General features: G+C 36.0%; 2 protein-coding genes across 6 annotated transcripts in view; one reads left to right on the top strand and one right to left on the bottom strand.

The window, feature by feature from the left end:
• Nucleotides 1-1,223: 1,223 nt before the first annotated feature.
• LOC121871492 (guanosine-3',5'-bis(diphosphate) 3'-pyrophosphohydrolase MESH1-like) lies at nucleotides 1,224-12,031 on the bottom strand. The gene is made up of 3 exons (XM_042373869.1): nucleotides 11,762-12,031; nucleotides 5,140-5,288; nucleotides 1,224-2,521 (listed from the first exon to the last, which is right to left on the bottom strand). Exons 1-3 carry the CDS (start codon nucleotides 11,889-11,891, stop codon nucleotides 2,246-2,248), a joined length of 555 nt encoding a protein of 184 aa, XP_042229803.1. The 5' UTR covers nucleotides 11,892-12,031; the 3' UTR covers nucleotides 1,224-2,245.
• A 343-nt stretch (nucleotides 12,032-12,374) lies between these two features.
• The window catches only part of LOC121871491, a 75,231-nt gene continuing 74,824 nt past the window's right edge, over nucleotides 12,375-12,781 (top strand). For 4 of the 5 annotated variants that reach the window (XM_042373864.1, XM_042373866.1, XM_042373865.1 and 1 more), the window contains exon 1: nucleotides 12,375-12,577. In XM_042373864.1, coding sequence (XP_042229798.1) covers nucleotides 12,472-12,577 — 106 coding nt within the window. In that variant the 5' untranslated portion in view covers nucleotides 12,375-12,471. The remainder of the gene's footprint in view (nucleotides 12,578-12,781) is intronic. The other variant, XM_042373868.1, reaches the window with a different exon arrangement.

The raw sequence follows: 12,781 nt of genomic DNA, 5'->3' as shown, positions 1-12,781 counted from the left end.
TTAGAATGGGGGTGGAGGAGAAGGAAGAAGAGAAGGCATTGGGGTGGAAGAGAAGTCACCCCATGGCATCATTTCACCCATAAAATTTTAGTTCTCTTGGTGTATTTCAAGATTATTTTCTTTAAATCAACACTGCACTGCATTATATATTGTCAATATGTAAAATATATTTCAAAATGACCAATAATATGCTTGGAAACACAGAAAAAAGCGTTTAGTTGAAGAGTCTCAAGCAAGATGTTACCTCCACTGAAAACAGAGAGAGACTAACGCCTGTTTGCTGTGTTAAGAGGCTGGATGCCGCGCATTAAACTAGTCACTTTACCTTCAATTATGTTCAATAATTGTTAAAATGACTAAAAAATTGAATATTAAACTTTTAAAATTATTGAATAGTATAAACTTCTTGATATTTACTAAAATAGTAAGGAATTTAAGCCCTAAAACTGATTACTGTATTGGCGGACTAATACTACAGCTGGTGGACCGCCAAATGCAAGCGAAAACATGTTGAAGTCGGCTCGTAAAAAACTCGTTAATCGAGGGATTACTCGTTAACCGAAGTTAAGAATCTTATGGAAGGTAAATCGTTAACCGAGGGACCACTGTAATTACTTGTAGTCTGCCTCTGCTTATCGGAGGTTGCCTGAGACACTATATTGGCAAATGTAGAGCCACTGAAAAGTGGCTGAGACACTCTTTCACCTGTTTAAAGAAAATGCACTCCTTAGCCTGTAGGCTAAGCACCCTGCCTGAAAATATTTGTATATGTTGAAATTCCCTGTAGTGAAGGGTTTAATTAAGATTGGCTTTACTGGAGAACAGCTGTTAAATATTATTTTCTTACAACAATTATGCATAGCATTGTTTATTATGTGCCTAAAAACAACAAATCACTTTAACTGAACACTGCAGAAAAAGTTTAGGTACAGTATTTGAAAAAGGCTTACTAAGGTGAATTGCTGTTTATAAGCAATGGTGACGACCGTGTGTGATTTTTTTAAGGAAATTCCACTAGACCGAATATTTACAGTTCCTGAAACATGGCACTCAATGGCTGATTTTACCATAACTGAGTGAGTGAGGCAGCCTCTCTGCCTTATCTATGCATCTACAAAGTTGTCAGTTTAGTTAACTTCTTAACGTATCTTGGTTAGGTTTTCTTAAAATTTATCACATCCATTTATTACTTATACATTTCCGGAATAAACAAAACTTTAAACTCGTATTTTAATTTTATTTGCATTTGATGTATGATAACTGACAAATGGCAGAGGTTGGGATATATGTACAGTACTGTATCAATATTCTGTACCGTATTTTAAAACCAAATTAAACCTTTGTATTTGCCAATTGTGAAAATTTAATGAATACATTATCAGGATTTTGAACATATACTGAATTTGACATTCTGTATAGTTTAGCTATAGAAACAAAAAAAAACTGATCATAAACAAAATACAACTATTTGAAAAATGACTGGTCATGCACTGCATAGCACAAGTTGTCATCAATTACATATGCACAGTAACACCACAGGGGCGGATTCAGGAATATCAAAAGGTTGGGGAAGCGGTCCAAGAAGTGTGGGTGGGGAACATGACGAGCACAGCAAACCCACCCAACTGGGGGGTTTTGGAGTGTGTGCTGTAATCCCCCAATTTTTTTTTTTTTAATCTGAACAATATCATGGGCATTTTAAGGCCATTTTGAGGCCATGTGCACTTGATATTAAAATATATTTTGAGGTCAATAGTAATTACAGTATTTTTTACTATACAGTACAAAAAAAAACCAAGTACAATACTGCAATAAAGATAGTGTTGGAATTTTCTTATGAAAAGGGGTCCCCCGGATCTGCCCTGCACCACTAGCCCACATCATTCACTACCAATAATTTTCCAACCAGTGGGTGAAAATCTTGATACACAGGCCTGATGCCTATGTCCAAAATATACATATGTACTGTACTGTACTGTATTTCCAAGTCTGGCTACATTTTCCATTCTTTAATCAATGTAATTTCAAGATGATCAAACCATACAAATATCTGTTAAAAGTTTTTTATTTTTTGAAATATAAGATTTACTAAGTGCAGATATTTCAAATAACTGGTGATAATAGACAAATCAGTTAAAAAAAAATTCCCATAAAGACTAGCCACCTTGCCCCTGGGTTCTGGCCCAGGCCTTAGTGTTTTGATACCTTAAGGCACCCACCACTAATAGTCCCCTTCTATTTGATATTATATATCTACTTTCCATTTGACAAACAGCTTGTCCAGCTCTCTTTCCAGGAACTCATTGTTACCCCTACAGCCAGCTACCACTTCAGCTGCCCAATGGAAATATTCTACTACTCTTTCCTGTGTCCAGCCATGTGGTGTGGTTCGATCTAAGTCACGCAGGTTATACAGTTTGTCTCCAAGTTTAACAAGTTTGGCTTCTTTACTTGCTGAGGCTGCCTTCACAATCTGGAGTCTCTTTCTCTCTTGTTTATCTAGGTTTTTGTTGTCTGTCACCTGGGTGAAGTATAAAAAATGAAAAATTACTTATAAACACAGTAGACTAAAAATACATTATGATGCAAACTATGTTTATCTTTCGTCAACACTTGACTTACAACATTGTACATATTAACTCAAGGCTCCAGAATTGGATGGGATCACAGTGGAAATATTAAGAGTGGGAAGAGGAAAAGTCATCGAATGGATGATGTGACAAAGAACATGTGCCTGTATTAATTCCTCTGTACAGTGGTCCCTCGGTTAACGAACACAATCTGTTCCAGCAGGTTGTTCGTTAACCGAAACCATTGTTTCAATGGGTTTTGGGTAATTGGTTCCAGCTCACCAAAAATTGCCTAAATTCAACAAAAATGGAAGAAAAGTTCACTTACTTTGAGGTGTGTATGTAGAAGGCTCCTGGATGATGATGATGGGAATTAGAATAGGAGTGGAGGAGAAGGAAGAAGAGAAGGCATTGGGGTGGAAGAGAAGTCACCCCATGGTGCCATTTCACCCATAAAATTTTAGTTCTCTTGGTGTATTTCAAGATTATTTTCTTTAAATCAACACTGCACTGCATTATATATTGTCAATATGTAAAATATATTTCAAAATGACCAATAATTTGCTTGGAAACACAGAAAAAAAGCGTTTAGTTGAAGAGAGTCTCAAGCAAGATGTTACCTCCACTGAAAACAGAGAGAGACTAACGCCTGTTTGCTGTGTTAAGAGGCTGGATGCCGCGCATTAAACTAGTCACTTTACCTTCAATTATGTTCAATAATTGTTAAAATGACTAAAAAATTGAATATTAAACTTTTAAAATTATTGAATAGTATAAACTTCTTGATATATCCTAAAATAGTAAGGAATTTAAGCCCCAGAGCCGATTTATGTATTGGCGGACTAATACTACAGCTGGTTGACCGGCCAGTGCAAGCGAAAACATGTTGAGGTCGGCTCGTAAGAAATTCGTTAACCGAATTTTTGTTCGTTAACCGAATTTAAGAATCTTAAGGGAGGCAGTTCGTTAACCGAGGGACCACTGTATAAAGAAATGGGTGATATGAAGGAATGCAAAAATTATAGGAAATATGTCTGTTGAATAGACAGGCACTTATATATTGATAAAAAAACATAAAATGCATACAAATCATCATTATCACCTTTACAGCCATTTTCCATGCTCGCGTGAGTTAGCAGCAATTACTTGATAGCAGCTGTCCATATAGCATGATCTGTAGCAGCCTCTCTTGTCAAATTTGTAACTACCGTATATTGCAGCCTATTAGTCAATCTGGCTTATAAGACGACCTTAATTATTTCAACTGAAATTGTTGATTGAGGCCTATACAGTACCTGGCAGTTAAGTCGACTTCCTAAACTGCAATCTGAAAGCTACATCCTTGGTGTCCGCTAAACTTGCCAAAATTTACTTTTTAACAGCACTCACAAAAATAAGTTTTACCTAATTGTAGCATTTTCAAAACATTAAAATACCTTTCGTTGTTAACTACAGCCTTCTTACAAAAAAAAAAAAAAAATGTTGCTAGGGCACACAAATGTGGTGTAAACAAATCACAACAATATAGTTCCTGCATGTGTAAAAATATTTATCATACACTGTACACTAGGTGGGTAATGACAATTTACTAGTTACTCAAAGTTTATAATTAAATATATTGACAAGTAAAAAGTTTTCAAACTTAATAATTAAGGTACAGTCTCGTTCAAGATTCTTCGAACACTGCTGGAGACAGCTAGCAACTCAAGGCCGTTAGTTTACTAGTACATTGTAAAATTATGAGTACCGGGGGTAAATGTAAAAGTGATCGGTTACTTAGTTCCCCGTTGCTTAATTAATGGTTTGGCTTTGTTGTCTCGTATTATATTATACTACGTACTATAGTAAACAAATGGCCTTGAGTTGCCAGCTGTCTCCAGCAGTGTTAGAAGAATCTTGAACGAGACTGTACATGATAAGCAAAGCATGTTGAACATTATATTGACAGTATATGGTAGTACAGTGTATTTGCAGAATACGGCAACAAGCACACTTTTAAGGAGAAAGAATGCAATGCACAATCGCTTACATTAAAGTACTGTCCATATGGATGGTGTACCATATTCACAAACATTGCAAATGCTTGGAGTGGTTTCTCTCATAAATAGATATTGATGATTACTTATGATGAAGAGTGTAGAAATAATTAACAGTATGCACAGAAAACCTGCTATGATGCAATGTCAATCAATGTGGAGAACAAGGATTCACTTTGTATTTAAGTATTTCTTTTTTAATCTTGTCTTGCATGATTTCCTCTACCATCTCTCTGTCTTGATATTTCAGTACAGTATCCCTTAATCCACCCCATACAGTATTGGACAGGAATTAATAACAGATAAAGAGATAGACAGATGAATGAGGTGCTTTGTTAAATTTGTGTTACAAAATGAAATGTGTGAGGTAAGTTAGAGAAACAATGATAGGATGAGAATAAGTATAAACCATGTCAGTAATGTCTAGACAATTTGTATTCAAGGCAGGGGAAAACTGTACTGTACTGTATAATGAAATTGTTTAAAAAAAAATAAATAAATAATAATAATAATCTGAGTGCTCCCCCACTTACCTCTGCCACAATTCCTGCTACCTTAGTCCCAAATTCCATAACAAGTTCTTCATTAGTAGTGTCTGTATCTTCAACTGTGTCATGAAGAATAGCAGCTTGTAATACTGCCATATCCTTCACTTCACCCTCCACCAAAAGATTTGCTACACCTGAGAAAAGTATAATTAAAAAAAAAAAAAAATTACATATGGTGATTTAGGAAACTTAGTGCATATTACTAGATAAACATAATCCACAGTAATCTAGCACATTTTGTTAGCAATGAAACAATACTGAATTTAGAGAAGTATATACAGGTGGTCCCCGGGTTATGAACGGGTTCTGTACTTGACGTTCTTAAATAGGATTTGTTCTTAAGTCAGAACACCTGCTATGTGCATACCGTACTTACAGAACAATGTTTAAAATTCCACTATATCAGAGCCTAAGTTCGTATATACTGTACATCTAAAATTACTTAATTTTAGAAAAAAGAAGAAATAGAATGACAAAGTACAATAAGTGAAGTAAAAAATAAATCATCAGGTAAATAAAATACTGCACTATAAATTTCAAGTTTAACCATGTTTGTTTCAGCAGGTGTTTGTAAGTTGGGGACCCTCTGTACTGTATTAGATCTGATGAGTGTACCTGGAGATGCACTTGTCTGATGATGCCAACTTATGAACTTGCGGTGTTTTACTGCCATGTTTGTATAAAAAACTGGTGAGAACAGTGTTTCTACCCCTGTCATAATTTGAATAATGAATGTTACCTGGAAGAACATTAACTGTGTTTTAAATCCAGAGGAAGTAACATAGGGAGGGATTGAGTAAACTGGGGAAGGGGCTTAGTGAATGATTTCAGGATTATCTACTATATTAACCAATGTATAAAAATGTATAATAACCCATAGCTAGAGATCAATAAAATATGCTTTTGAAAAAAATAAACAAATCTAACTGTACATGATGAATCACTTTAATCTTTCAATGATGATTTTAATACAAGTGGCCCTCGCTTTTTATAAAATCATTTAATGCAATTTTACTATTATGCAAAGACCCTATTTCTACAACTCCCTTGTTTTTTGCAAGAAAAATTTGCAATTATGCAATTGTCTGGGTTGGATGTGGGAACCTCGTGCCACCCTCAGTCTAATTAAACCAAGTCTACCCACGCATGGGCGGAGCTTATTATGTGATGTTGTTGGCGTGTAGTGGATCCCAGGTGAGAAGATATTCTTGGCATCTATCCTGATTTTCTCATCCCCTGGCACACTATCTTTCAATTAGCCATGATTTTGCCAATATCAGTGTAAAAGCAATTAAGTAATCAAAGGCATATGGGCTAGCTATTAACAAGGGGGGGGGGGGGCTGAAGGAATACAAGAATTAAATAAAATAGCTAAAGAAAACAATAACAAAATTTCATGATTATAATTATCATTATTCTCTCTCCCCAAGCTCTTACAGTAAATCAGTGAATACAAGTATATATGTGTAGAGGCTTTCAGTTTATCAATATGGTCACTAGCTATACAAGTTTCAAGCAAAAATAGGTACAGTACTTGTCTTTCCACATCCGGTTTCCTGGCCAAAAGTTAGACTTTAGGGAATTTAAATTTAAACCTGCCAATGGCTCTCAAGAATTGCCCTTCCTCCTGTTCCACCCTATATATCTGCCGCATGCAGAATGAAATCCACTTTTTTTGTTTTTCATCCTTTGGAAATTGATGAAATGTCAAACTTTTATCATGTAGTCTGTAATTTGATATGCATCCAAATACAGAGCATTTATCAGGCATTGTCACAGACCTTCACACAACGACAGCCAACTGAGCTCCCCGCAGACCAGATGACGTTAAGCATGGCGAAGGACGAATTTTCTACTCGAATAGGGTTGACTTGGTATAATAAGACTTTGGTGCCACCAGTGTGGACTCTGTTATGCAGTTGGGGCTCATAAGGCCTTGAGGAGCGGATGCAATGATGACTGAGTAGCTAAATGAAGCAAGCTGCAGGTTCCCTCACTCAATGTTGCATTGTCCATTGTTGTGTGCTAACCTACACTATTTCTATCCCATCTTGTATTGTGGGGATTTGCCATTGCACTGTCATGTACATACCTTTGACTAGTACAATACTGTCTCCTAAACCCTCTATTTATCCATCAATGAAGTGAAAGAGACTGCTTAAACATGAGAAACAGAAATATTGAGATGAAGTGAAGCAGGTTTTGCGTGTGTGGCCTCGGAGAGAGCACCATACTTGCCATTAAGAATATCAACACAATAATAAACTCAGTACTGCATTTAAAATCTCTTTTAGCAAAGATAACAAAAAGATAAAGAATTCTTCAGCTGGAAATAATAAAGAAGATGCTTGGAATGTGGACTGAGACTCAAACCTGAAGGAAAATGGCAGATCTTAAGTGGTTAGGTATCGATGTTGCTAGTGAATATTAAAGTAAATAACAGTTATATTTATAGTTTCTGTAGAATGTCAGATGATTCTTTTATTTTATTATGAGATTTTTCACTGTACAGTGGTCCCTCGATTAACGAATACAATTGGTTCCACAGAGTCGGTTGTTAACTGAATCTATTATTTCAATGGGATATTGGGTAATTGGTTCCAACTCACAGAAAAAGTATACATACAAAGTACTGTATACCGGTAATAGAATTAATAAAACATTAAATATAAACCAAATACAGTACTGTACTGTGCAGCATACTGTCCAATAAAAAACAATAGAATACTATATTTTAACTTACTTTGAGGTGTGTATGTCGTATTCCCGGCAGCTTTGTTTACATATCAAACAGCTGATTATAGAGGCAGTCGATGATGACATGCCATATTCTTTAAAGAGTGCATTGGTTGTAATGCCTTCTTCATGTTTCATAATAATTTCTGCACTGTATATTATCAATATGTTAACTAAATTTCAGAATGACCAATAATTTTAATATAAAAAATGCAAAAATATTCAAGAGCACAACTTTTTTTATATTTACCCCACTGGAAACGAATGTAAACATAGAACCAATTACTGTACTATATTGGCGTACTAGACGATCAGCTGATGTGCACAAGAAAGTGTGTTTCTCACGAGGCTGTCGTTAATCAAAGATTTATTTGTATATGGAACTTAAAATCCTTATGGGAGCTAATTCGTTAATTGAACCGTTCGTTAATCGAGGGACCACTGTATTGGTTGTGTTAAACTTATTATTATTATTTTTTTTTAGGGAGTAGGGTTCGTAAAGGTCCTGCAATGCACCCCTATCAAATATGAGTAATAAATGCCTCTTTTTTTCTTTTGGAACACAACCCCCTACATAGAGTGAGGGCCACCTTTGGTGTATGTATCAACCTCTAGCACAGTACTTTGAATTCTGCCATAAATCCTTCAAAGTTTATATACTGTATTTTAATACCGTTATAGGTATACCCACTAAAAAATAATTCGGCACCCTTACGGCGTGATACAATATGACACAGGTTTCGAATATTTTTTAGTGGGTGTACATAATCCTGTGGGTGACCGACTTCTCATATTTTCTTCTATTCCCAGCTTACAACAGTTAATGATCACTTAATAATACAGTAAAGGGAAGGCATGAAACATATCAGGGAAATTGTGGGATGAGGATTAAGAATGCTAAAAAAGTGAAAACTGAGCCAAGATATTTAAAGTGTCTTTACTTACAGGAAAAATTAAAACTAAAATACATGAAGTGTAATTCTTCTACCAAATTTTCTACAAATTTGGGTTATTCTTGAGGAAAGAAATAAGTTTGTTCTATACAGATTTTTCTTTAGATAGCTGGTTAACATGGACTCTCCTGGTTTTATTGCTTAGGTTAATTTGGTTCATTTTTCAGCAGGAACTGGTTATATCATCCTGTGTATGAAGTAGTAACCTTATGTCTTCCTGTGAACAGACCATATTTACAACAAGAACTCGGGAAAATACACTTGTGAAAGTTGTAATTCCCCCACCTGTCTTGAGATATTCTCGAGGTAAGAAAGAGGTTTTCCTTTATAGAGAATTCTAAAGATGATAGTTAATGAAGTCCATATTCCAGAGAATGGTAATAGTATACCGGTAGTTCAGTACAGTACTCTACAATGGTTCAACTCCTTAACTAGCAACTACAGGAAATTATTTTATAAATGTTAAATGCTTTCTTACCTCATGAAAAGTCCCCCAAAACAGGTATGAATAATTTTTTGTGAATATTTTAATTTTTTTTGTCCTGAATATACTGTACACTATGACTTGCCTGTGACAGCTACATTATATGATTTATCAGACAAGAAATAAATAAAGCTAACAATATCTACCTAACCTAGGTTAGGTTAGGTGATTCTATCATCAATAAATCATATACAGGTGTACTAATGTAACAGTGGCTTGTGTGTTTTTGGAAGTACCCTGGATGTAGTCAATAGATACATCACCAGCACAGGGTTATAGGATACCTGTAGTGTTCGGGACACAAAAAAGTAAAAATATATTACGAAAAACCACTTCTTCTCATTTTGGGAGATTTTAATGTGGTAGAAAATTTTTTGTAATACAGGTACTTGAAGAAAGTGGTCCAGCCTAAGCACCAACATAAGAAAATTTCTCAACAGATGATAAAATCTTTCATACCTCAAAAAACTGATGAAAAAATGCAAAAGAAATGTTTTGCATATTTTCACTTTTTCATTTTTTTATGTTTTTCATCTCCAGGGGAACTGCAAAGGAATATTCTTCATACCCTTTTTTGACATTTTTTCAAGGTAAGAAATGTTTTATATCATCAATGGAGAATTCCTTAAGTTGGTGCTAAGACTTGACCACTCTCATTAAGTGTGTCAAATATTTTCTCAAGTTACTGGTTAAGATGCATAACCATCATAAAGTATTACCCACAGCATTACCCTTGTCAACATTGTGTAACACAGAAATGACCAATCTCCCGACCGGTGTTACGTGAAATTTCTACCCCTAAAATTTCTATCTCGCTGCTATACTGCGCATGCTCGGCCATGTGCAAAACCAAAAAACATCTGTTCTGGACATCTAAACAGACGCCACGAGACCCAACTCTGCTAAAATTATCGACAGTACGTAGGTGATTTTAGTTATCGCTGGTTGATTACAGTACCTGTATACGGTAAATATATGTTGCTTAAAATAAGGAGATTGCTACTGTCACTTAAATTTTTCTCCATTTTATTGATATTGTTGGGAAAAATGTGCCTCCCACTACTTACAAGTGGTGGTAGGTGATTTTGGTTATTGCTGGTTGATTACCGGTGTAGTGGACCAAAAGTGTACGAAACGGCACCTCCTCGCCATATATCAACCTCAATATTAAGGTAAGTTGTTTAACACTTATATTAACACGATAATGCATAGAACCTGACCTAACAAACCCAACCTATTGGGTTTATTAGGTCAGGTTGTATTAGGTTCTATGCTGTGACGTCATCAACCACGCATGCGCAGTTATCATTTCGTATACAGGTACTTCTGGTTTGCTACACTGGTATAAATATATGTAGCTTAAAATAAAGATATTGCTAGCTGTCACTTGCATTTTGCTCCATTTTATTGATACTGTTGGAAAAAATGGGTTGACATTTCACAGGGGTAGAAATTTGGATATTACTTTACTTTCGGACATGTGCCCCCGAAAGTTATAAATTACTGATACAGTACATGTAGATCTCGCTATTCTGAGCATTTTGAACCTCATATATACATAGCGGAAATGGATAATAGCGACACGATTTAATTTAATTAATTTTAAGGAGTTTTCAGTCTTCGTCTGAGAGGTGATGTTATCGGTGAATCACGCATGCGCAATGTTGACTGATGTCATCCAGTCGTGACCAATGAGGTATCAATATCATCACATAAATTTTTTTCGACCAATCAAATTTTATTTTTTTCAAAGGAAGCAGCCTGGGTACGATTTAATTTCATTGACCAGTTTCACAGTGGCCGTGGTGGAGGTTGGTTATCGTTTGTGCTCCTGTGATTATTTTAAGTAAGTTTATTGCCGAGTTACACGAGAAAGACGATTATTCTATCCAATTCTTAAGTATCCCTGGTCCTTCCACTTCTAACTAAGGTATTGTACTTTCGGATATGGCACGCCCCAAAGTTTTTAACTACTGAAACATTTAGGTTAGTTTAAACTAGGCCTACCGCCCCCGGCTAGGAGTTCGGTTAGGTTTTGTTTAGTCAGAAGACTCGTTTTCTCCCTCAGCCCAAAACCACAATTTCCCAGGCTCTACCCTATTATTGTGTGTGGGGGAGGGGGACAAAATATGTGATTTCCGCCACAAAATGAGTGTCAGATTCGTTTGAAACACCAAAATACACTGGAAAAACATGTTAGTCAACCCCTAGGGACTCATATCCTTAAGTAAATATTTACCGAAATTTCACATAACACCTGCTAGTAAACTGACCAATGGTGAAGAGGAAAAGGTAAGGATTAGCACACCTTTCCTCTGACTTATTTACCCTACTTTTCGTTAGCCACACTTGAAACATGCTATACATTCATGTCATGGAAATGGAGTGTAATGTAGTACCAGAAACGTTACTTTAAATTGAACTTTTATCTTACCAATTGGGTGATTTATGTAAGGGGTTTGTTCTGGATCTTTTCGCCTCTGATCTTTATGTTTAACTGCAGCAAAGTTTACACACTTTATGAGTGTTGCTAAAACTGCTCCATCGTCAGCACCGTTCTCCATATCAAGAATTATACTGTCTTTTTCGTGATATAAAGAGCAAGTGCTTTAGGACAGGTCGCCTTGTTCCCCTCATAGGATTTGTTTATGTTATCATGTTAAGTGACACTCGCTCTGCGCCAACCACCACTCAAGTGACAGTCGTTCTGCTCACCACTCACTAAGTTGCAATAGCGTAGAATAGCATAAATCTTACAAATGTACCAAAAATACGCAATATATTCCATCTCTAATATTATATATTAAAAACACTCAAAATTGGAAAGTATAAGATGGTTCAAGAAGATTCAGTTCACGCATGTGTAAAAAGTTACCATGGTGATAATCCTGCATCTTTACTATTAAAAAATGTAGTACAATATATTACCATCTGCATTGTAATAATATTACATAATATGAAGAAAAGATGACACATGCCGATTTTGATATTTATTCATGAGTGAGCGGGTGATCAATAAACGCTCATCTGAGTAGTTGAGGGGGGAGGGGACTAGGGGAGACAGGCTCATGGCGGACGTCAGTTTGAGTCGATACCTTGTTTGATTCGTATCTTCATCCCGATGACAGCTTTAAGGCGCATAGGATGCCGACTTTCCTCCTTCTACTCCTCGGACTAACGGCAGGATGCGTCAGGACCCAGGATAGTAGTGAGGGAATCCCCGCAGCGGTCGCCTCTCCCCTGAAGAAAGGTAAGATGGGCAACCCTGCAGCCTCAGCATCATGGTGGTACATCTCCAGGTACAAGGATGCTTCTTGACCATCTCACTCCAGCTACTGGCATTTTATAAGTATTCATTCAAATTGCGCGTTATGTATCAATAAATAAAAATTTCCTAACGTTCTCAACTTTACTGTATAGTTTAATTTGATTGTATGATCAATAAGATGTCGCT

This window comes from Homarus americanus, unplaced genomic scaffold, assembly GCF_018991925.1.
Source record: "Homarus americanus isolate GMGI-L3 unplaced genomic scaffold, GMGI_Hamer_2.0 scaffold45698, whole genome shotgun sequence".
Classification (NCBI taxonomy): domain Eukaryota; kingdom Metazoa; phylum Arthropoda; class Malacostraca; order Decapoda; family Nephropidae; genus Homarus; species Homarus americanus.
The sequence above is the reverse complement of the archived record's forward strand: the minus strand, read 5'-3'. Positions and strand labels throughout refer to the sequence as shown.

Coding starts and splice junctions, on each gene's coding strand:
- LOC121871492 (XM_042373869.1), bottom strand. CDS start 11,891: ATGGAGAACGGTGCTGACGATGGAGCAGTTTTAGCAACACTCATAAAG. Junction 5,289..11,761: donor TTACATAAATCACCCAATTG/GTAAGATAAAAG, acceptor TACTTTTCTCAG/GTGTAGCAAATCTTTTGGTG. Junction 2,522..5,139: donor TAGCAGGAATTGTGGCAGAG/GTAAGTGGGGGA, acceptor TACTTCACCCAG/GTGACAGACAACAAAAACCT.